Source organism: Larus michahellis, chromosome 3, assembly GCF_964199755.1.
Source record: "Larus michahellis chromosome 3, bLarMic1.1, whole genome shotgun sequence".
In the NCBI taxonomy this organism is placed as follows: domain Eukaryota; kingdom Metazoa; phylum Chordata; class Aves; order Charadriiformes; family Laridae; genus Larus; species Larus michahellis.
The window spans coordinates 92,013,567-92,037,452 of NC_133898.1; the positions used below are offsets into that span (position 1 = coordinate 92,013,567).

General features: G+C 42.7%; 2 protein-coding genes across 3 annotated transcripts; both read right to left on the bottom strand.

Annotated features, from left to right (window-relative positions):
- Positions 1 to 954: 954 nt before the first annotated feature.
- On the bottom strand, positions 955 to 8,403 carry C3H6orf163 (chromosome 3 C6orf163 homolog). The gene is made up of 5 exons (XM_074579372.1): positions 8,256 to 8,403; positions 6,010 to 6,104; positions 5,352 to 5,459; positions 2,837 to 3,039; positions 955 to 1,453 (listed from the first exon to the last, which is right to left on the bottom strand). Exons 1-5 carry the CDS (start codon positions 8,401 to 8,403, stop codon positions 955 to 957), a joined length of 1,053 nt encoding a protein of 350 aa, XP_074435473.1.
- Positions 8,404 to 11,600: 3,197 nt separating this feature from the next.
- Positions 11,601 to 14,079, bottom strand: SMIM8 (small integral membrane protein 8). Of its 2 annotated transcripts, none has more exons than XM_074581202.1 (3): positions 14,024 to 14,079; positions 12,893 to 13,034; positions 11,601 to 11,942 (listed from the first exon to the last, which is right to left on the bottom strand). In XM_074581202.1, the coding sequence occupies exons 2-3, from the start codon at positions 13,010 to 13,012 to the stop codon at positions 11,784 to 11,786; spliced, it is 279 nt and encodes a 92-aa protein (XP_074437303.1). In that variant the 5' UTR covers positions 13,013 to 13,034; positions 14,024 to 14,079; the 3' UTR covers positions 11,601 to 11,783. The 2 variants fall into 2 exon arrangements, with proteins under 2 accessions (XP_074437303.1, XP_074437305.1); XM_074581204.1 differs by having other exon boundaries at positions 13,736 to 14,036.
- Between the last annotated feature and the right edge of the window lie 9,807 nt (positions 14,080 to 23,886).

A 23,886-nucleotide genomic window follows, 5' to 3' on the forward strand; every position in this document is an offset into this window, starting at 1 on the left:
CCATGAGAACGCAGTGACTTCACTTGTCTTCACTTTTTAGTTTGGTAGTGATGGATACCTGTGAGAGTATTCTGCTTTTTTGTTTTCTGAGGTTGTTTTTGAGCATGAGTAAAAAAAGGCTGCACAGATTGCTCTCTCAAAAATTCCCTTAAACAAGATGCCTATGAAGAGTTTCCTTCACCATACTATACTTTCTGTCACCTACAGTAGAGACCAGCTTCTTTACATTCTTTAGCTCACACTCAAGATGCTATACAGTGTTTTCAGATTAACAGGTAACAAATGAGATGATAGACACAAAACTTTAGTGAATACGAAGTGAATGCTGTGAGAAGACTTACTACACAGTGATGACAAATTAGACGTTTAGGCAGGCTGAATCTCAGATGCAACCTATGTATTGAGGCTGGCCTAACGCCATGCAGGCTTCAAGCACTTGTGAATAGATAAACTTGAGTCCTCCCAGAGCAAAATTACTTTGCATGCCTGCTGGCACACACTTTTTGCCCCAAAGCTGTCTCTCAAGCCAGGTGAGTTTTCAGATCATGTAACCACTCACTTGCAAGTATTCTACATAGACATACACACGTTACATAGAATAACTGCCCTGTAAATCTCAGAACCCGAGCTGCTTGTGTGTCTTACTCCACACCTGAGCATTCAAGGGCAGAGCCAACAGTCCTCACAAGTCCAAGCGCTGATGCTTACCTAAGCAACAATTTTCTGATCAGATTTTCAGGTTTTTTCCTTCTCAAGAAGGACTCAGTGGGAAGATCCTCAAGTGCTACATGATCCAACCTTCACCCCAGCATTTGTAAAACAAAAAATAATTCATAATTTCTAAGCACGGCTCATCACTTCATTATTTAATATAGTGGTGGTTATTTTTCCCTGTATCATTCTAACCACACTCATAATTCAGTGAACAGAGATGAATTTATTTTTCAGCATCACCTATTTGCAGTTCTGTTTACCCATGGCTGTGAATCTCTCACTTGTAATACCAGTTCTCTTGTATTCCTTGTCATTGTCCTTTGCTTCTTCTGGGGTGTCCTTCTGCTCAAATGTTTTTCTGAATGGCAGAATAAAATCTGCTTGTCCAGGGGACAGGTTAGGAAATGTGACATCAATATACTTTTGAAAAGCTTGTCTTGTTTCTTGTATTTCAGTTTCCAGGTTGTCCTTCCAATCTGTCATCTGTTTCAGTTTTTGCGTGAGAGTCTTTATGTGTTCTTCTGCTGCTTTCAGCGCAACCGTCACTTTTTCCAGCTCATTAAGATGTAGGGTGCCTGCTTCCCTGAGCTGTTTGTCAGTCTCAATTTGATTCTCTTTTCGTGCAATACTCAGGGCAATTTTAATCTCATTACATTTTTCTTTGTTTAATTGCTCTATACGCTTATGATACTGTTCCTCAGCTAGCATACTTTCTTCCTTGAGTTGCTCTAAATGCTTTCTATTTAAAAAAGAAAAAGAAGAACAGTTTTGTAGGGAATAGCTGTAATTAAAGATTATTTAAAAAAAACCAATTTAAGTCTAGTCAGGTTGTTGTAAAACCTCTCTTATTCAACTATAAATACACATGAAATCAGAACTTGATGTAAGACCTCTGAAACAAAATAGAGTAAAAGAAGGCCACTGATGACACAAGAAAGGCAGCTGCAGAAGATTCTATTTCTCCATGTGTTGCATCCAGTGATAATTTAACGATGCTTGATTCCAAATGAAAAATATAAAGGATTACTCTTTCACTCTTCATTAAGACCTCTCTTTGAGCTGGCACTTAAGAACACACTGATTTTCAAATAGACTTTGAAAAATTCTGCCCTCAAGTAAAAATTCTGTCTTGAAGTGAAATCTAAGAAATGATTTCTAGACTACAGGTTCATCTGTAATTTTCTTTAAGTGGTACTGAGAACATCTTTGTGCTAGCACGTCAATAATAAAACATAAATTTATAGTATTTAGTCAAAACATCATGGGTGCTATTCATCAGAGTTGGCTCAGGGACACATAAAGAATGGTGCATCAGGAATCCATTAAGGTTACTGAGCCAAATACTTCAATGGGGAGAAAACAATTTCTGCCCTCCGTTATTGCTCCCTCCACTTTGCTGGAGATGCTTTCACAGAACTCTGCTAACACGAGAAGTTAAAGAGACCGGCTAAGTTTATGCAGAATGTGATTTATCTTTATCAGAAAGGGCATGTTTTAATAGTGAAAATGAAGGTATTAAATAATGCATCAAAACTTAAGTGTGACCCTGTTCAAAAAAAAAAAGCATCTTACAAAGGAACACACCTGAACCGATCATTTCATTGTGAGAGTATAGTGTTATTTTGTTGTTTGTGCTGTCAAAAAATTAAATGTATTCTTCTTTTAAGGGAGAGGGGTGTGTTACTATCTTGACATCAAAGCTATTTAACTCACAATGCTTAATCTATACAGGTAGAATTTCCTGTGCCCTGCAAATCTCCGTATGAACGCATCTTTTTCAGTTTTGAATAGATGTCATGAATGGCAAAATAAATCCCTGAGATCTTTATTTCTGATGACTCTAAATCAGCCATAAAAAGCGAAACTTTTGGACCCTTGATTGGCTTTGTGATACTTGCTTTTAGGAACAAAATATTTTATTTTTACATGGGGCGTCAGCGAGAGAGTGAGCCTGCAGCTCTTGCTGGTCACTTGCCATTTCCAAATACTTTTTTTTCTAAAGGATCTATTGATCTTTTCCTAGAAGACCTGCATCCGAGCAATGCTGATGCAATTACAGTCAGTTTCCTTAGCAGAGCATGTTTGCCAGCCAAGTCAGGGAAAAAGGGAACACTAAGAGCACCTGTGCTGTACGGCGGCTTCCTTCAGGGCTGCCTCCCTCTCCTGTTTCCTGGCTTCAGCCACCGCTTGCATTTTCTCCCGGGCACACTCCATGAGGGCGCACTGAAGTCTGTGAGCCATGCGCTGCTCTGCAGCTTCGGCCTCTTTCTTCTGCTCATCCTCCATGTACTGCTGCATCTCTGCCTTCGCCTTCCTCACCTCTTCCTTAAGCAAAGTTAAAAGTAGACATAAGTAGTAACAACTTATTGTTCAGTTGTCTTTAAACAATCCCCAGCAAAGCCCAGCTTTTTGGAGCTTTTTGCTTCTTTTACTGGTTAGACCAGTATAATATTACGGGGCAATTACAGTGACTTACTGTAGCATCATCCCACATCATCCCTGTTTTCTACATAAGGCACAATAAGTTCCCTGATATATTTTCTTCCCAAGCTCACATGGCTGGTGGCACAGTTTTAGAGTGACATCAAGAAGACGACTGGTCTTGGTATGCTTGTCAGCAAGATATTGCTCGGGCTGATAAATTATGGTATGATAATACTAATCTTAGGTGGTCCGGATGGACATAGATATATCTGGAATCTCAGACAACTCAATATATACCAATATACCTCTGTTGCCATTATAGGCTATGCCAAACTCATGCCAAGCCTGACCATCCAGGAAAGCAATCCAACCCACTTAACTCACTGCCCAGTGATCTATGCTGCTTTACCACCATTCACAGTTCTTTCCAAGACCCCTGACAAGTGCATCCTTGTGGAAGTGGCAAGACATTATTGGAAAAGCTCTGGCTGCTTAGATCTTGGTGGGTTTTCTAATACAGGATGAGCAGAATTACATGAGGTTTGCCGTAAATCTTTTGCACGCACAACTATAGTGTCTGTATTCTGTGTATTTTTGTGTATGTTGGTTGTTTGTCTACTGCTGACAAGCGGAGTGACAAATAATAAGACCTGCCTACAAGAAGCCTAACTAAAGCCACTTGACCATTAGTGGTGGTGGAACAGCCACATCAGCACTGCTGCAAAAAGCCATTCCTGAGGCTACCAGCTGAAAGCAGTTGTCTTTGGCCTGTACTACATGTAAAAACACTTCAATCACTCATTCAGTGAGATGTCTTGTTGGCTGCCACTGTTTGCTTAGAGAGATGCTGAGTAAGTCTTCTGCCATCACCTCTGCAAGCTAGCTGCTAGTGAGCGGTTAGCTCACTGTTAAGACACCTGTTAAAATGAACTGCAACAAACACAAACCACCAAATCTAAAGCATCTTGCAATTACTTTAGTTATATCTGCCTCTTCTTTTGTTTCAGCTGTAGAATTCCATATCTGCTATGTAGTCCTTAGTCACTAGAATCAATGTTATCAGAACAAATGGTACATGTTCAAAGCCTGAGCACTCAGGCCTACGAAGATATATTACAGGCTTGTGGCAAGTAATTGAACAGTTAAACATGAGGAACTGAGCTTCTGCCAACTTGTCAGCAGGTGCTACCACAGCAAAACACAGAGCTCCCTTGGAAAACAGCTCCATAAAATGGAATGAACTTAGCCAGAAACTTAAGACCACTGTAAACCTCCCTGCTTTTTCTCTTGAGATGCCAGGCACATTGCTTTGACTGCCTGCAGTATAAACAGATAGCTATTTAGAAACTTGTATAAAATAAAATTCCAAAGCAAAACACTGCAGCAATTCTCCGTGTGCTCTTCATCTGCCGGTGGGAAGCCACAAGACTAAGGATGACAGGTGTTAGACGGACTGCGTAGTGCCTCACTGAGGAGTGCTTGGATGCTCTAGTAGTAAAAAGCCCTGTGAAGTGGTGCAGGAAGCAGGAAGGCTCAGATCCAGAGGCAGTTGCCTTCCTGTCTCTCTGTGTATCTCTGAGACTTTTCTCAGTTATTAAACAGCCATATAAAGCATGTGCTAAGCATATATAGAAATTCAAAGCTACAACTGGTGTGCTTCATTTAGGAATATACATATGCTGGCAGTTTTCCTTCTCCTCTACCCCACTTAGGGTCCATGTTCAGTAAATCAGTTAAATACCTTTCTAGCTTTGATGGACGTACAACTCTAACCATTCTATTATTCTATGACATGAAACTTCAGGACAGATTTAAAGGTAAGCCTGTATTTAACTGTCCTTAAGAAATGCACCTAATCAGGTTCAGTGGTTGGCTGAATCAAGGCTGGACAAGGAATTTTCAACAAACTCCACAAACTTAATTCAATAAAAAAACCAAGTGAAATGTGCTGAAAGTGAATTAAAAGTCCAGCTAACTCAAGCTCGTATCTCATGTAGCACAAAGACAAAACCAGTCATCTTTCAGGCCAAGTACTTCTCCTGGCACTGGAGTTCAAATCTCAGATGAATGAAGGTCTTAGTTATGGCAAGCATTAATAAACCCCCCCCCCCCTTTTTTTTTTTTTTTTACATAGAACAACATTCTTGGTTGTCAAACACATCGTTCTGTCATGCTAGCTATTCCCACGATAATGAAAGCAAACTGGTTCATACCCTTAATTCCTTTCCAAGTTTTTGTTTAAGGTCCTGTACAAATGCACTGTGGTTAGCGGCTGCCTCTTTGAGAGCTTTATCCACTGCCTCTTCCTTGAGCATTTCAGCCTTTAAAACAAGTTATTATTTAAGTATAGCTGCTCACATTCTATTAACATCCTATTAAGATGAAGCAGAGGTTACATGATCAATAGTTCTGTATTTTCTATTTAAGAAATCAGAGCAAGTTAAATTTAAAACCAGATGGCAGAATACATTTTGGCCCATTTGGCAATTTTACTGCAGTGATTCATGTTAAAATGTGGCCACACAATAGTATTGAGCTGCCACAGTGGTAACCACTACACATTAATATTACATAAAGGGCAGTTTCAGAATCTTACATCGCACTATGAGGAACAGCTTTAACAAGCAATAACTTCTGTGTGCTTTAGAGGCCATTTTCAGACCAGATGTAAAATTGGCTATTAATTCAAAGTATGTTTTTTTGTGATCAGAAACCGGAGAAACGTGTGCATACAGAAATCTGTGAAGAAGCTGAAATTAATGACAGTTCTATAGAAGTGACCTCAAAGTTCTTTGTTAACTGCCTTTATGCTAGAGCAATTATTCCAAAGAATCATCATAATTTAAATGACGGGACCATAATTTTATTTACCTGAGACCAAAGTTCAGCTTTCATTGTTTCAATGCGATCTTGTATCTCTGCCTCCTTATTTTTGTGTTGTTCTTTTTGAATGTCTGCTCCAATCTCTGCACAATCAACACAAGAGGTTCACACACAGCAAACCACCATAGTGCAGAAACCCGTGCCTCTCTCCTGACCCCTTTGCTTGGCTCCTCAGCTAAATAAAAAAATCAGAAGGCTAAAAAACATGTACCTATTTCACATACAGGAAAACACGATTTTTACTACTTGTGCAGTTCCATAAATGCAACAGAAGGTGCTGGGCCCAACTCTCACCTTCTAGGCAAGGCTGCACAATAGGAGAGCATCGTGGACATTCCTCCTGACTCCTTGTCTTGATGGTCATCCCCACGGCACAAGCAATAGGTCAGTCTTCAGCTTTCTTGGGAACGATTTGCCCGGTTCTGTCTGTGACTGAACCTCGTGGCAGCACAGGCAATGGCTTTTCTCCCTTTAGACACTACGGGTGAGACAGTGCCCTCTGCGTCTCTCTGTCCCCTCACAGTCCTACAAGACTTTCAGTGAGGTCTTTTGCCCCAAGATACCCTCAGATGCCTTCACGTCACTTTAGGGGCACACAATAAATATCTGCAGGGGCATATGGCAGAATATTTCAGGTGTTTGGAACAGAGCATGCACATAGAAAGCAATCTCTCTGTCTCTAAGGCTGCTGTGTCTGTCCAGGGCCCAAGGAAGGCTCAGCCCAGTGCTGCACAAGCACAGGTGATACCCTCCAGAAAGGCGGAGGGGAGCAGTATGGAGGTGAGCCACAGCACTTCCCAGGGCCTAGGCCAGGGTCGCTCCCTTTAGCAACATGGATGGTGTCTAAGTAAAATGTTAGCATCACCATCTCCTCCTGTGGACATGCCGTGAAAGAAAACAGGCAGCCCTGCCAACTCATTTGAAAGACTGGTCTTGAGCACCAAGGACAGGCCAGAAGAAGACAAGCCACTGCAGAAGGAGGTGGATAAAGATGCCTTCCTGCATCCCAAACCTCCCGCCTCCAACAGTGGGATTTCAGATCCTCCCCCTCTGTCTTTCCCACTCAGTGCCAAGCCTGGGCATTGCTTTGGATCCTGTTCACTGTGCTTGGCAGGGCCAGAGTCACCTTTTCCTGGGTTAAGGAAAATGAAAAAGGAATAGAGCTCCAGGAGGTTTAGTGTTCACACAGCCACTGGAGGATTAGGTCTCCCTCTTTTACTCCAGTCTTCTTCCCCACTCCACATGGGTGGGCAGAGTCCTCTCATGGAGCTGACACGAAGTACATGGAAAACAATAGCAGGATGGGATAAAGGGGTCGATTGGTTTAAATCACCAAAATAGAAGTCCAACTGTGCATAAATCTTAGCAACAGGCCTGTTGTGCTCTGACTGGGTAGCTTTTCCCCAGTCCATTATACTAAGTAGTAAAGAGAAAATAATTTAAAAAGATACTGTCTCTGGCGTTCTGGACATGTTTTAAACTGTATGTGATGACGCAGGGCTGAAGCCTCATGTTCTGAGACATGCACAGCTCCCCTACTGCCAGGGCTCTCAGTACACTGATAATCTCTTGATACTGTTTAAAATAGAAATCAAGCACACTCCTCTTCACAATGCACGTTAATTAAAATGCGCAACATGATTTCTACAAAACTTTACACAGATGATCAGAAACCTCTGTGACAACTAGGCACAGCATATAAAGATACTTCAGATTCTTGCTAGGTCCTCAAACATATGACTGCCACCACATGCTTTCCTTCATTGTTGACGTTATGGCTGTGCTATGCCAGAAAAAAAATCAAACCTCAAGAGGCTCTACAAAGCCTCAATCTAAGGTCAGCAGCCAGACTCAGGTATAAGAAGGTAGGATTCAGGACAGAACATCCCAGCTGCGTCCTGCTGAAGGATGAGGGGATGATCTTTGCAAATGTTAAGTCAAGCATAGTTCTTCCCAAACTACTTGAGCCTTAGAAAACGTTTGCTAATGGTCTTGCAGCCAATTCACTTTTGTACTTCGTTACGCCCAAATCTGAATGCCTTCGTGCACCACAGGACGGCTGACCTTGTCTCCCCTCTGAATATGCCGGATTTATTAACAGTCAAAAGGCAAGTGCAGTTCTATCTTACCAAGATGTGAATGCCTTCATGACTGTCAAGAACAGATGGATACAATAGCTCTTGGAGTATTCTAAATCTCAGATTGTGAGCAAAGGATTTCAGAAACAAACTTACCCAGTATATCACGATGAGTGTAATACCGCGTTCTGAAAGGTTTATACTCACGAATCCGATTGAAAGTAGCACTAGAAGGTGGTGGTGGTATTATTTTTGAACACACAGCACAACAAACAAAGGAGTCCAGATCAGAACTTCTAATCATTACGGTGTTCTAGTATTATTCTGTAATCCAGTTACTGAAATGTCAGAACTCTATTTCTGGTAGATCTCTTGCTTGCAGGCATAAATGCTTATTGTTGCTACAGAAAACATGCAAGCTGATGAAGAGAGAAAAATCATCGGCCATTACTTTTTACCAAGTCAGCCGAAACATTTGCCTTCAGATTAGGATTCACACATGCTGACAAGTCAGTAACATGCTGTAGACAGATGATGAGGGAGGGTTGTATGAAATGACCCCTTCCACCCTGAACACAGCTCCCTACATAGCAACTGTTACTGGGCAGGGCTGGCTTTGCTCACAAAGAATTAACTTTCTCTGGTAATAGTTAAGCATCGTCACAGCAGGCTTTGGCTTTTTAATGCACTCTTATTGTTGAATGTCAACAATTCCTACTCAAACCATGTAGTCTAAGGAGATTTTAGGAGCAGTACAATAGCTACTGTTTCAGATATTTGAATCATAGCATTTTGTTGCTGTTCTTGGTAAAAATGTGAAAGCCAGCACAGACAATAAGGAACTGGCAAAAACCTGAGCCTCTGCCCAGGCAATCATTTTGACTTACAGTTCCTGTCAAGCCAGCTATCATCCACTGTAAATAATTATTACTATATTGAAGATGAAACTGAGAAAAGTGGAACACAAGAAATTGTATTGGTGCTGTTTGCTTATCCTCCAGATGTGTAAGGGGAGCTGTGCTTTCAGAGTTCAGTGAACAGACTCTGTTACCGATGTAGTTGTGTCTGGGTGGGTTTTTTTCCCTTTTAATCCCTATACACACATAGTTTTTTATGTATATAAATCGGGTACTTACAATAGCAAATGCCAGTATGGATACTATAACACCCATTAATTTACTAAATTCTTCCCTATATTTGCACTGCTTTATCTCCTTGTTGTATGTAATTTTTGTAGCGTTAGAGTCACCTGTCCAGCAGCTGCCACAAATAAATATGGAAAAGCTCCTCAATAATACGGACAACTCTAAATATTCCTTCAGCCTGGGCAGTTCTAAATTAACCTGGGTAACAGGACTTTACTCCATGCAATAAATAAGAGGCCACATCTCACACAGCGTTTCTATGAAGTGCCATTGGCACGCACACGGCCTAGACTCTGTCCAGGTTAGTCCCACACCTTTCTCTTTCATACACACCCCACTCCTCCTTTTCCCTCGGTAACTTCCAGATCCATATACGTTTCACAAAACACAATTCACAATTTTGAGAACCCAAATCCTGCATGGCTCCCAGACATGTGAAAATGAAAGACTGGGCTTTTTCACTTCAAATCATCTGCAGGTATAAGGATCAAAGTGTCTATTTTAAAAGCCTGCAGAAAAACAGGCTAAAATGTTTACTGTAGCACTGTTTTTGGAATAATTTGGTTAAATTTGTGCAAACATACAAGACTCGTGCATTTTAATTAGCTGAAGGGAGCTAAAATCCTGTGTGACCATTTTAAAAAGAACAGATTAATTCTAAAGATCCATCGCATCCTATCAAACAAAAAATATTCTACAGGATATGCACAGCATGTGACAGTTCTGAATATTTCATCAATTCACCTGGAAATTCCTTCTCTCATCAAAAGGCAAGTAGCTTTCCTCACCTGCAAGCTTTCGGATTTGCCCAAGACCTTGCTGTTGTGAGGCAGATAGGCTCACAGAAGGGAATATGTTTTTAAAGGCTGTAAAAGTGCTGGGTTTTTTATAGATTTATCAAAGGTAGAGCTCACTTCCCTTCTCAGGAAGGAGGTAACAAAACCAAGGCCCAGCTGAATTTAGGACACAGGTAACTATAAAACACGAACAGAAGGAAAATCATAGGTTCAAAGCGAAGGATTTAGAGGGAGATTCAAGAGAAAACCCACAGAGCAACTGCCACCCTCAAGGCAGTCAGTCACCTTTTTTATCTTCAATAACAAAATATTTCAGTAACAAAACACAAGGCACTTCCTGAGTAGCAAAGCAGGTGTCCCTGCGTGTTCTTTCTTCTTTGGCCTGACAGAAGCCACCTTGGCCAAAGGAGGTTAACAAAGAGGTGTCTCTGCTTCTTGGGAGCTCTTAATGGGGCTGTAAACATGAGGAGCTAAATGGAAAAATGCAACCAGAGCCCTAATAAAGTCCTGCGGTGGAAACAGGGCACGGCCTGGTATGTGCTTTCCCACCATGTGTTCTGGAGTTTGGTTAATGCAATACCATCCAGGAAATGTCAGGCACACAGAAGGAGATGGAGAAGCTCACAGAAGGCCTCAGGGCTGGAAAAGGAAAGCACCTACCGGTACATTTTGGTCAAGGTAAAGGCTCACAGGGGACCACCTCATGTGCTAAGGAAATGCCACAACACCCACCTGCCCTCCAGCCACACTCACAGCAGCACCAAGCAGCAAACTGCCGAGGGTCACCTCCAACCCACACGCGGGGCTGTTCAGCAAGACTGGGCTGGTTCAGGTTGATACACTCTTTTCTCTGTGTCCGTAAGAACTTGCTGATTTTAGACTTTCCATGCCTTAGTCTGAGCTCAGTAATCTATAATAAATTAATATTATATAATGTACTTTGCAATACAGAGAAATATAGATTTTGAATGCAGCTTAGATAAACTAGTCCTGCTGACTATCCAAGAACACCCCACAAGCTCTGGCTAGCCTACAGTTACATGTATTGATCAGCAAGCTGACACAGGTATGTTCACTGACCCGCTGTATGATCCCAAGCAGGAAAGGTAATGGCTGAGTTTTTCCTGCCTTTCTCTTGGCAGAAGCACTCATTTCACTTTTTCTCCTCTATCTAGCTACTGATTTTTTTTTTCATTTGTAAGGAAGACTATATTAGCACCCAAGGGTTATTTTGGGTACAAATTTATTATTTATTAAATAAAACCCTTCAATTACTCATTATCAGATCTTTCTTGCCTTAAAATTACTTTACTTACACCACTGTTAATTATCAGCTTTCAACAGATCAAGAGATCAGCTTTTTCTTTTCACACACAATACATTAGGCCTTCTGTTTAAAAAATAAAAGACAAACCCCTGCTTTCCCTTAATCAAAGCAAAGAGAGAAGTGAGATGAACCATCATGTACATTTCTACGGCATTTACTGGTCGTTACTGCACATTGGAGTTAATTGCATGTCTTCTGACACACAGGAGATCGCAGACAACAATTCTTAAAATTATTTTTATGTTCGCATGTATCTTAATTGCAATTTATTTGTACAGGCATGGCATTTTATAAAGGAACTTAAATTGGATTAAATAGCAAGGACATTTATTCATTATTTCAATGGACAAAAAAAAAAATAGCAGTTGCCTTGAAAAAGTTCTGGAAGTAATTTGCTTATTTCCTTCCTTAGTTCTCAGTCCCACTTGGAAGTTTTCCTCCTCATATACCTGGACCCCTCACTGTCGATTGCTTCATAAAGGTCCTTTTTATTCTCTACTGTTGCATGCAAATAACCAAGGTAGGCCACACAGAGGCTAATTGCTATGAGTCCAAATGCCATCACAGGTTTGTTCTGAACAACAAAAAAAAAAGTACACATTTTTAGTCAAAACATTTTTCATTCATCACAAGCATTACATTCTTCAATCTTAGCTTAGAAAGTAAATAGTGAAGTATTGTGACATCTGCAAAAATCATCATTGCCTTCTTGTCGACTGATCCAAATAACTTTAATAAGCAGCAAGAAGAGAGACCTGATTTTCTGATTACAAAAGGAATGCCCTATGACAAAGACGACGCTCATCACATTGCCCAGTACTCTAATTTTTGCTGCTTGCAAATGCTGCTTGACCGTGAATGAGCAGGCTAAAACCAATTACTAAAGGTTATTATCACAAACTTCTAAAAGAATTCACCTGGATATACTACTGGGACAATGTACACTACTCCTGCCAAGCAACCTTGATTACCCTCCTCTAAAACAGATAATGTATTATCATCACAACATCTACATTTATTATATGCATGAAATTTCATCCAGTCTTGCAGGGTTCTGCTAGTGTAAATAAAACCCGATTACTATCGACTTAATTATAATTGTATAATTATTTACAAAAAGCAAGAAAAAGAAAAATCCAAAATACTGAAAAGCTACCAAAAATTCCCTCCTTTCACATCAAAAAGCTTGCTTTTTGTGATTTGTTCCTTTTTAAATATAGAAGAGAACTCTTACTACTTAGCCTGTCAAATTACCTGAGTAATGTGCCTGTAAACAGTCTTTCCGAAAGCAACTTGGCTAGGTACAAAAGAATCAGACAATATAACAAAGCTGGAATAAACAATGTAATGTTCTGGGCTCTTAACAATCAGAGTGGAAAAAAAGTAAAAATATTTTTAGTTACATTGCTGTGTTGTTTGCATAACAAGAGATGGTTATATAATGCACACAGAACTGTGATGATCATTTTAAAGCAACCATGTCCCTCCAAGCGTATTTAGTTTCTCTCAAAATGAGCCTCTTACAGGTTTAATGAAAAGCTCTGGGTTCACAGCTCGGAAGAGCATAGTTGTTTGAACACTCCTCAGTCCTGGTTTCCTCTCTTTGGGTAGTTCGTTTTCATTTGGAGGTTTGGTGGAAGACATTTTAATTAATGTTGAATACTTCCTAAAAATAGAATGAAAAGTAACTGTCATTTTTATAAAAAAATGAAAAAACAACATTCGCTGAATATGAGTTCACACTCAGCTCATCTTCCTTCTACAGCATGAATTTTAGTTTGTGTTGCCTAACATCACCAGCTTAAGCACACTGATTTTCAATCTTGTCAATTTCGTGCATCCTAAAACTTTCGGAGATGCACATCTTTACATAGCAAGCGTTAAGACTCCTGATAATGGGCTATTTTTTTTTAAATAACCTTATGTGTGACAGCACAGCCTGCACGCTGTTGTAGTGTGGTTGCTCTAACTGCCCACCCCAGTGGCCTTAAGACTCCAAGTCTCATTTTCTAACACAAGGGGCAGGTCCCATGCAAGATGCCACCTGAGCAAAGGTGAACAAAACACACTCTTAGTTAATCCCGCTTACTGGGGGGCAGACGAGACACAGTGCTAAGGACACCCATGCCCTGTAGTTTACATGAGCGGAGCGCACCTGGGGACAAATCCAGGAGTCACAAACCCAACCCTGCAACCTCCCCAGGCCTCCTCCCGTAAGGCTCCAAGCACAGCAGGGAGGTCAGGGCTGCGTGAAGGTCAGCTAAAGGCGACCACACGCGCACAAGGCCCTGCCAGGCACAGAGGGGCACAAGGCCAGGCCACACCTGAGGAGCAGCCTCCCAGCAGCTCAGCCTGACTCCCCCATACCTGCCCACAGCAGCACAAACCCAGAGGGCGGCGAGCGAAAGGGCAGAAACCACCCCCCGGGCGGTGAGGGGGCTCCTGACGCCGATACTGGGTTTAGGCCGGGGACGAAGGGGGCCATTTCCCTAAAGGAAAAGCCCAGCGGGGACACCCGGGACATAACGACCAAGGCCAGGCCACCGCTGCCGTGCTCCAACGACGCCTCAGGAAGAGGCGGGTGGCGGTTAACGCCCCGCGTCCAACGACCGCCATCCCGCGCGCCCTCTGCCTCCCTCCCCGGCCGCTACTCACGCCGCGCGCCGCCGACCGGGCCTCCCAGCGGAGGGGGCGGGGCCGGCCTGCGCCTGCGCGCTTGCGCCCCCTACTGGGCGGAGGCCGCCGGCGCGGGCGCGGGCGCGGTCGCGGGCGGGGGCGGGGGCGGGGGCGGGGGCGGGGGCGGGGGCGGGGGCGGGCGGGAGAGCGGACGGGCGCCGGCCCGCTCGTCCCCTCAGGCGGCCGGAGGAGCCGGGCGTGGGTGGGGGGAAGATCATAGAATCAAAGAGTGGTTTGGGTTGGAAGGGACCTTAAAGATGATCTAGTTCCAACCCCCTGCCATGGGCGGGGACACCTCCCACTAGACCAGGCTGCTCAAAGCCCCATCCAGCCTGGCCTTGAACACTTCCAGGGATGGGGCATCCACAGCTTCTCTGGGCAACCTGGTCCAGTGCCTCAGCACCCTCACAGTAAAGAATTTCTTCCTTGTATCTAATCTAAATCTCCCCTCTTTCAGTTTGAGGCCGTTACCCCTCATCCTATCATTACACTCCCTGATAAAGAGTCCCTCTCCAGGCTGAACAACCCCAACTCTCTCAGCCTGTCCTGATAGGAGAGGTGCTCCAGCCCTAACTAGCATACAGATCAGGAGTTTCAAACCTGGGTGCCCATAGCTTGGCAGTTCAAACTGGTTTTAAGGCTTTTCCGAGGCCGGGGCTTAATTTTACACATGGTGAATAGTTCCCCCGAAGTCACTGACTGACACTGCTTGGGCTGAATGACATGAAGCGCCTCTGATCAGCCCTCTGATCACCTTTGTGGCCTTCTCTGGACCTGCTCCAAGATGTCTGTTTCCTTCCTGTGCTGAGGAGTCTGGAGCTGGACACAGTACTCCAAGTGGGGTCTCACCAGAGCAGAGTAGAGGGGTAGAATCACATCCCTTGACCTGCTGGCCTCGCTTCTTTTGATGTAGACCAGGATGCGGTTGGCTTTCTGGGCTGTGAGTGCACAAGAAGCTTGTGTTGAGCTTCTCATCCACCAGCACCCCTAAGTCCTTGTCCTCAGGGCTGCGCTCAATCCATTCTCCACCCAGACTTGTATTTGTGCTTGAGACTGTGTTTGCGATTGCTGCAACCCAGGTGCAGGACCTTGCACTTGGCCTGGTTGAACTTCATGAAGTTGTCCTCACCTGGGGCTGTGGGTCTTCCTCTCCAAGCACAGCTCCAGATAATAAGTGGGAGGTGGGGGAAGAAGCTGGCTTGGTCCTAAGAGGAGCACTTTGCCACAGAGCCACCCCTCAGCACCCGGACAGGCTCCGTCCCCTGTGACCCCCCATGCCAGGAGCGGCTTGGGCTGGTGGGTGTTGAGTGTTGGCTCCCAGTAAGGGCCAGTCCCTGGTCATCCCCTGTAAACCCCCCAAGCAGTTAGTCCAAATCTTGGAACTCAGGCTAGCAGCAATTATATTGTAAATGTGGGAAATGGAAAAAGAGAAGCAGTGAGATTCCCCTGTCTGTTGATCCCAAGTGCTGGGATTGGGAAGGGCTGTTTTGTGCAGAGAAGTGTCTCTGGAAGTGCAGTTCTTTGTGCAGAAATATACATAGCAATTTAAGCATCCAGTTTCTGGTATTTAAATCTGAACTCAAGATTTCTGGCATCTGGAAACTCCTGGTGATGTAAGTGATGCTTTGCGATAGTGTTTTGTTTTCTGTTATTTGTAAACAGTAAAATTAATAAAATTACATGGAGTCCAGGGGACACAAAGCCCATGTGATTGCATCTGCCTGCTCATGCCTCCCTTTCTGTCTCTACTGACTTCGATGCCACTGGGCAGTTTCAGCCGCGTTAGAAATAGGGGTAGAAATTTAAAATTTTGGAAAAAACAGTACCTAGGGGGTAGGGAGAGACCCAGAGTAGTGCTCCTCCCCTAGGTAACAGGTGGGCAGAACTGAGATGTGACAGATAATATTACGGAGATTTAGCTGCAGCCAGCTGGACAATTAGTACATACGTAGTTCTGGACTCACCAACCCAGCTCACGCTTCTCCATATCTGAAGGGTGTGTGAGAGGACTTTGGTGGAGCATCTGGTTATGGCAGCCATGGAGGCAGAGGGAGACAAACATAAATGTGGAGGTATCCAGGCTCTCAGAACCACTTGCTCCATGTTTTCTTTTGCAGTAATCAAACTGCCTTTTTTTGTGTTTTTTTTTTTTTTTAAAGATGGCAGAGTCATAGGATATTGCAGGTTAACTTCCACCTTCTAAATCCAGATGGAGTACCTAAAGAATTACTTTTTTTTTTTTTTGCTGTGTGTAAGCATCATGAGGTGAGAAAAATAGTAGGGAAATAAATTGTGGTGTCAAAAGAGGATTGAGTGGTACGTCTGGGTTTTGTGTCAACATTTAATTCACAACATGCCATCTGCTAATCTGGTAGCTATTGTTTTGGCAGCATATGCCACACAGCTGTTGTTTGGAAACCATTGAGTAGAAAGTCACATCTGAGTGAAGGTTGCTGCTCTGGTTTGTTTTCATGTTTGTGTAATTGAAAGAAGACGATACAAGGGTTTTTGCATGAGCCTTGGTTTTTCGGAAGGCAGCTTGGTTTTCTTGAGGGAAGGGGGAGTTTTTACGGTATTGTAGGAGACATTCTGCATACAGCTCCCAAGTAACTGACACATTGTATATGGGAATGCAAAGCATTTCCATCACCACGCTGAGAAGCACATTTGCTTATCAGCACGTGCACCTCCTCCCAGCAGTTACTGTCATTAACAGACCCCATCCACACAGATAAAACTTCTGACCCAAGGTCATCCAGGGTCATAATGATATTTTATAGGTGGTAGGTGGGTTTCTCCCAGAACACATTTGTCTGATACTGGTGGTTAGGATTGTTAGATTGCCGCAAGTTCTCTAGAACTTCCCATCTTTCTTATGAAGGACCCAGACATCATTGATGGGGGAAGAAATCATACGCAGTACAAAGAACACCATTGGCTGGAGAGAAAATATTATCCGTATGAAGAGTTGTGGATTAAGGCTTTATGCACAAAAGGCTTTATGCACAGAAAGAGAAGAAGCAGAGAGGGACTTAGAAACGGGGTTGGGTGAGTGCTGGTACTCAGCATACATTGAGCAGGTGCTATCTAGATTAACTCTGCAGTAAAAAAAGCTTGGACTGCTTACTCTTTCTAGTTTTGCTTTATGACTGTGGGAAAGTGTCTTATTTTATCTTTAATGTGAATATTACGTGGCTGTCATCTGACCCAACGGGATGCTGAAATGCTCAGTCCATGAAGGCTTATAAAGTTGTCTGGCATCTTTTTACAGAAGAGACTCTATAAAGGGTAGAACTGTAAACACCTGCAGTATTTCTGAGTCACCCATCCTCTTAATATCTGAGTATCACTCCTGAAAAGTAACCACACAGAAAAAACTTCCTTTTCCAAACCCAAGCCTGTTACTGAGATTTATATTCCTTTTAAATAAATTCCTTTGGGACTCCGCATTCGGCATTGTGCTGTGTGCTGTGGCCATTCAGAACTTAATAGCAGCTTCTGCTTTTCTTGAGACTTGCGTCCCTTTATCGTTTGAGCTGCGGAAGAGCCTCTGTAGGGAACAGAGCAAACCTAATACTGTGTCCCGCAGGTGTTGTTAGCATGTGATATGCAGCTTATGCAGTCCGGGGAGTAGCAGCATCCCTCTGTGCCTTCGCTGATTCACCTCGCAGCTCCTGCTTGTTTCGAGTGCCACACAAGAACAGAGCTTCACATTGTCTTCAAAATAAAGATAGGATGCCTCGAGCTACTGATAAGTTTATCCCTGCTTTAGAAACACAGTTACAGAGCTGTTGTGGACAGAAAAAATTCTTTTTGCATCAACATTTGGACTTCAGCACTGGTATGACTTGTAGTGAGAGGGGCAACTTCCATCCTAACGTGTTTGTTAGGGTTTTCATATGTAAATGTCCAGTGTGTATTTCCATTCCTGTTTCACACGATTTTTACAATGTTTTATACACTGTGGATTTCACAATATTTTAATTAGAGTTGACAATTGGGACTTTTTTTGTTCTGAACAAGTCTGGGGGAGGAGGGAAAGCAAAAATTACGAATTACAAGTGCTCTCTCCACCTCACTCACAGCTAATGGTAAGGGGAACAATTATTGCACTGAGGCATGTGAAACAATATTGCCCTATTAAGGACATAAACGCAGAAGAAGAAACAAACAGATCTCCAGCTAGACAGAGGAGGCATTGAGAACTTTCTGTGTGGTTGTTGCTCCACTCGTGTCAGTCTCAAGAGCCCTTATGCTGCTTCTCAGCTGCTGTCGCTCATTTGTACCCTTCCCATTGAAGGAAAGCAGAGTTTTCAGACAGCAGCATGCAGTGGCTGGGACCCTACCACTGACAATCCAAACCAGTTTTAAGGCAATATGCATTTTAAAAACAAAAATCTGTTGGAGTGAATCTTCTGTGTTTCGTAACATTATGTGTATGTCTTCTATAACACTTGTTAGCCAGCTGTGTCTCTGAGAGACAAACAAAGCACCCAGCCATGCTTTCCAGCAAAGATTAAAGCAATTGTTATTCTCCAAATACTGATCAAGCTTATAAATCTTTTTAACTGAATTCAATATGGAAGGGGAAAGGCACTTTGTTTAGTTCTACTTTCATTAATGAACAGGCAAATTGTTTCTGGCTGGGAACAGAATAATATCAAAACCCAAAGCATCCCCTCTGGAAAGAAAAAAGGGAGTTTCTACTGAAAAGGAAGAGCAGAGAAACAAGTGTGGCACTGCATTTGCTCACTACAACAGTACACAGCCAGATACCTTAGAGTGGGGTTTAAAGACAAATATGAGCTAATTTAAGACTGCACCTCCAAAACGGAGGGGGTGAGAGGAGACCTGTTTTCACTTGCAGTTGCTGTGGCCTTCCTTGTGTGAGGACTCAGGATTGCTCAGCCTCATAGTATGTGGATTTTGCTCCCTGGTCCGGATGAAAACTAATGTTGCCAGAAAAGAAAAAAAGGAAGAACAAAGTTTATTATCCAAATGGATGGGTGAGACAGTCCAATGGGGTTGGGAAGGCAGTTGGAAGTGGGGGCATGGATCAGGCCGGATCTGCCTGCAGCACTGGGGTTCCCAACCAGCTTAAGCTCTGATAAGTTAAAATCCTTCCCCTGGTGCCCTATCTAATCTAGGTACTCTTCAGATCTCAGGCAGGGAACACAGCTCCTAGGAAGACTCCGGACTGTAGAAATTTCACAGGTTTAACAGAGTAAACTCTGTAGTACGGGACTCAAACACTCCGTAATCTGGAGCTCTCCAGATTTTCTGCACTTTATGGTTGTCTTTTAGTATACAGTTGTCTTTAGTTGGGAGGATCTGCATTCCCTGAGGTCCAGTTCCAAGCTCTGGCACCTTCAGTTTCCCTCTGGAGGCATCAGCTTCTCTGGGGGCAGTAATAAGGTCCTGATTCAGGCACATGTGTTAAGCTACGTGATACCCTCCTCTCCGTAAAGCTACTGAACTTTCACATATAATTCCCAGATAAAAGTCACAGTAAGTTTAAGCTAAATAAATTATACTGTGAATAAATTTAATACATTTAAGAGGCAAGGGGTTCAGTCCTTCTGCTTTTTTTTGGCAATATTTCTCAGCAGTATAGCCATATCCCAGGTAAAAATGACCAACAAAACATTGATGCTTAATAAGATGCAAAAGGCAGGACATAAACACATATTATATTGCTTAGTTATTAAAAACATATGGGCTTTCTGGTGGGAGCGGCTCGGCTGCCTAGACCAATATGGGAATCGATAAGCATGTACAGAAACCAAAATACATTTTCATAACAAAAAACCAGGCTTCAGTTACTTGGGAAAACCACTGTAATTTAGAATTTTAATAAAAGACCTGAACATTTGTGTAATGTACTGCTAGGAGTAATCTGTGCCAAATGTTTGTCTTTAGCAGACAATTTACTTGCCCAAGAGAACCCACAATACAGATCTGACGTAAAATGTCAAAGAGCAAACAGGGTGGGAGTCAAGGCTCTTAGGTCAGCAGTATGATTTCAGAAGGTTGCTGTAATTCCATACAGAGGTTTCAGGTTTTTCACATGGACAAGGTTTTTTAAAAAATGTAGAAGCCATACCATAAAGGGGTGCTGAAAGTCAAGAAGTATTTCATGAAGGCCTTTCTTGCTGTTTTGATATTGCAGTGATGTTAGTATCGAAGAGAGAGCATAAGTTGGGTGAGGCAAAAGTTAGTAATGAAGCAGCATCTGAAATGGGGAGCTAGCCACATCCTCCAGGACATTCCTGGAGGAATGGCATATGGAAGGCACGCTCTTTGCAGGGAGTCTTCAGTGTGTGTTCATGCAAGACTCATGTAGTCAAGTGACTTCTTGGCTGGCAAGTGCACAGGCTACATGTTTCTCATAGAGGGTCACTGATCGTTGCCCACTGCTTTGGACGCCCAAGCATGTGTGCCTTCAGGGGTGCCATCGCTAATGTGAAAGCATAAAGTGTGCAGCATTAGAGCTGATGCCGATGAGCGCTTGAAAGATGGAGATAAAGCCTGTGACTTTAGACAGTGATGTAGTTTCCTTGTATCTTTCTGATGATACAAGACACGTTATGGTTCTGGTTTGAACAGTGTGCCAGGAGAGATGATCAGGTTTCACTTGTTTCGTTTATATTTCCTAGGAGACAAACAGTTTCCATTTTCAAGGCTTAAAGCAGTAACTCCCTTTCTCGGAATGAATCGTTGATTGTTAATGCCACTGGGAAGCTGGGGTCCAGCTGCGATCATTCACTGAGACGCAGGTAAGTTAGAGTTTCTTGTTATAAAATTCAGTTTTACTGTATGAGAAGTTATTTTTCTAATGTCAAACAGGCTCGATAATAGCCTTGTGAAAGTGTCCCATCAGCCACCATAAACCACAGATAGAATCCTCTTTTCATTGCACTATTGCAGAACTTTATAACTACTAAGGCGTTACAAACTGTGATGTGGCCATTGTCGGTCACTTTTTCAAGTGGAAACCTTTTGACTTTGTCAACTCATTTTTTTTATGAGTTGATCAATGCGTTACAACAGTAGCCTGAATGGAGCAGTAATGCTTATTAATGTTGAAGATCATTTGCTGCAGAGGGAGTTTTTGTTTACAGTGGGAGAGCATGGGAGAGATGGGTTATCTATTTGTCACAAAGGTGATAAGGAATGCAGCAGTAGTTGTATAGGTGAAATATAGACATCACAACTTCAAAAAAAGAAAATTAAGTCATTTTGTCTACTTCTGAGTTTATTTTTTTTTTTAATTACACAGTTTACCAAAGTAACAAAGAAAACAGTGAACTGTGTCTGCCTTCTTTCAAATCCCATTCATTGCTACGGAGAAGAGACCACAGCAATTAGCAGCTGGCAAAACATCACACTCGGCAGCTGCTGGGTTATTAAGTGGTGTCTGCGGTTTCCCTAAATACAAAACAAGACGGGATTTTGCCACCACTGGCTATAAAAAGGAATGCCAAATGTGCTTAAGGATATGAAACCTACTGAAGATGTAGTTTAGAAGTGATATTTTCAGAGAAGTGAATGCTGGGCAGCTAAGGTCCTGAAGCTCAGAGAAGAAGGAGATTTGTCCCAAGCCACTGCAGAAGCCTATGCGAAAATCAGGTGTAAAAACCAAACAAAACAGCTCCAGCCTGGTGCTAAATGATCAGCTGAGTCCTCTTCCATCTAGTCTTTTCTTTTCCTTCCTGTAGTCAGTTGGCAATAAGTACCTAGGCTGATGTTTTCACATACCACATTTATACTTTAAGCACTATTTAATTGTTTGTGGAATTCTATTTTTAATATCACAGTACCCCGAGGCTTATCTCCCAATGTACCAAAGGGTTAATTTCTTGCTCTGAGGAGTTAATAATAGTTAATAATAGGCATGAGATAGTGAGAGGTTAGAATCAGTAAGCTAAGGAAGACGAAAGCAAGGGCCTGGGCTGTGAGAGACCATGCCTTTTTTCTTAGCTCTGCCTCTGATGTGCTAGGTGATGCTGGGTAAACCACCTCCCCTCTCTGGTGGACATCTCCTCCACAGCACGTGTTTTCTCTGTCTGGGTTGCTGATGTTTAGAGGAGAGGACTCCGTTTCTTATTACACATTAATGAAGAATTTATACCAATGAATTTCAGTGTAAAACGTCTATAGATTACTTTTCAATGATCTGTGAGAGAAGAGCAAGCTATTGCCAGTATGTTTACATCTGCCACACAGGGGCCTCCACTTTCACTGGACGCATCGGAAGGATAAGGTATGTGGGAAGCCTTTAGCTCAGTCAGCTGGAGAACCACGGATTCTGCTGCGCTACTGCTAGCAGCAGTTGTGGCAGAAGTGAACAACTTGGGCAGCACATGGACCAGGAGGGCTGTGTTCACTCTTGGGTTGCCAAGCCTTACCTGACTTGTTTCTGAAAAGCCTTAAAAAGCGATGAGTATCGATACTATGTTAATGTTGCAGCTTTATTCATTTTATGGTAAGAGACAGGTTGTCTGAACAAGGCAAGGTTAATTTTTATAACCTCTCTGTTTTCTTTCATTGGCTCTTTCGTAAGGACCTGGAAATTGCCTTACATTGGCACTCTCACTGTTGAACAAGAAAAAAAGGCATTGCCAGGTTAGTGACTTCTAACAATAGTTTTTCAGCTCCTATCACAGATGTGCAACAGTTTGAATAGATAGTGCACATGCAGCTTAGTAGGGTGACTTTTTATACTGTACCTTGGTGTTCCCTGGAGGTTTCCTGCTCCCTTTTCTGTAGCGGAGCACTGGAATAGATGCACTGCGGTGAGGGGCTAGTGGAGCTTTCATCAGTTTAAGAGTAGACTGAACAAACATCTGTCAGGAAGCACAAGGAAACCTTCTTAGGGCCAGAGAATGAAGCAAATCAGTGTTTCTCAGCCTGTGAACCTTACACCTCTGGTAGTGAGTAAGGAAGCAGTGGGTAGTCCATGAAACAAACACAAAGACTCAGCAACCATAAAACGGATGCGTACTTCCTTATATCAGCAAACAAAGAAAAAGAGAGGAAAATGCAGTTACTAATTGAACATCTGAAGTTATTTGTTTAGTCATTGATGGAAACCATTGTGCCAATGCTTCTTATTTCTTTTCCTCATGACACTGAGATGATCCTTGGTGTTTTAAAAAAAAGGTGCCGCAATGATGTTTTGATTAAATTGCAAAATAATGGAGAGGATGAACTCTCAAGATTATTACCAGCTCTGCTTTTTTATGATCCTATATCCTCCGTTGTGATTCTCTACTTCTGCTCTCTGCTTTATCATTTTTGCCACTATTTACAGTTCTCTTTCTTCCTGTCAAAAAAAAAAAAGGGTTAGTTGCAGGTGCAGCAGAATACTCCCATTAGCAATGTTTATATCAGAAAAAGAAGGTGGTTTTCCATCTCTCAGCCTGTGAGGATAATTCAGCTTGCTTGTACAGAATTTATAGATCCAATGTTCCCAGGCTTGTGTTTGTTCAGTTACTTCTCAGCGTTCCATCTCCTTTTCCCATAATACTGCGCCTTCTTCCTGCAATTTGCCTGCTTGCCGGACTGCCTGCCCTCTTTGTGCCCCTAACACTTCGGATGCTTTCCCCACTCCCTCTCTGCTTAGTCAGTTTGTTCTTGCATTTTCTTACTTTTTTCCCCCATTTTCCCTCTGCACAAAAATACCTTTTCTGCTTTTAAAGTAATTAAATTAGCAGAGCTGATTGAAATCCAGGTGAACTAATTCTCTGAGCACTATGCTTTTCAACAGATGCATTACTCAGCGCACATTAGCCAACCTTCTGTAGACCTCATTGAATGACAGAAATGATTATTTGCTGAAT

What these genes read in the sequence shown, in the direction of transcription:
- SMIM8 (XM_074581202.1), bottom strand. Translation starts at nt 13,012, where the DNA reads ATGTCTTCCACCAAACCTCCAAATGAAAACGAACTACCCAAAGAGAGG. An exon ending in CAGAGCTTTTCATTAAACCT is followed by an intron (nt 11,943 to 12,892) that starts GTAAGAGGCTCA and finishes TTTGTTGTTCAG; the next exon opens with AACAAACCTGTGATGGCATT.
- C3H6orf163 (XM_074579372.1), bottom strand. Translation starts at nt 8,403, where the DNA reads ATGATTAGAAGTTCTGATCTGGACTCCTTTGTTTGTTGTGCTGTGTGT. An exon ending in CACTCATCGTGATATACTGG is followed by an intron (nt 6,105 to 8,255) that starts GTAAGTTTGTTT and finishes TTGATTGTGCAG; the next exon opens with AGATTGGAGCAGACATTCAA. An exon ending in AAGCTGAACTTTGGTCTCAG is followed by an intron (nt 5,460 to 6,009) that starts GTAAATAAAATT and finishes CTTGTTTTAAAG; the next exon opens with GCTGAAATGCTCAAGGAAGA.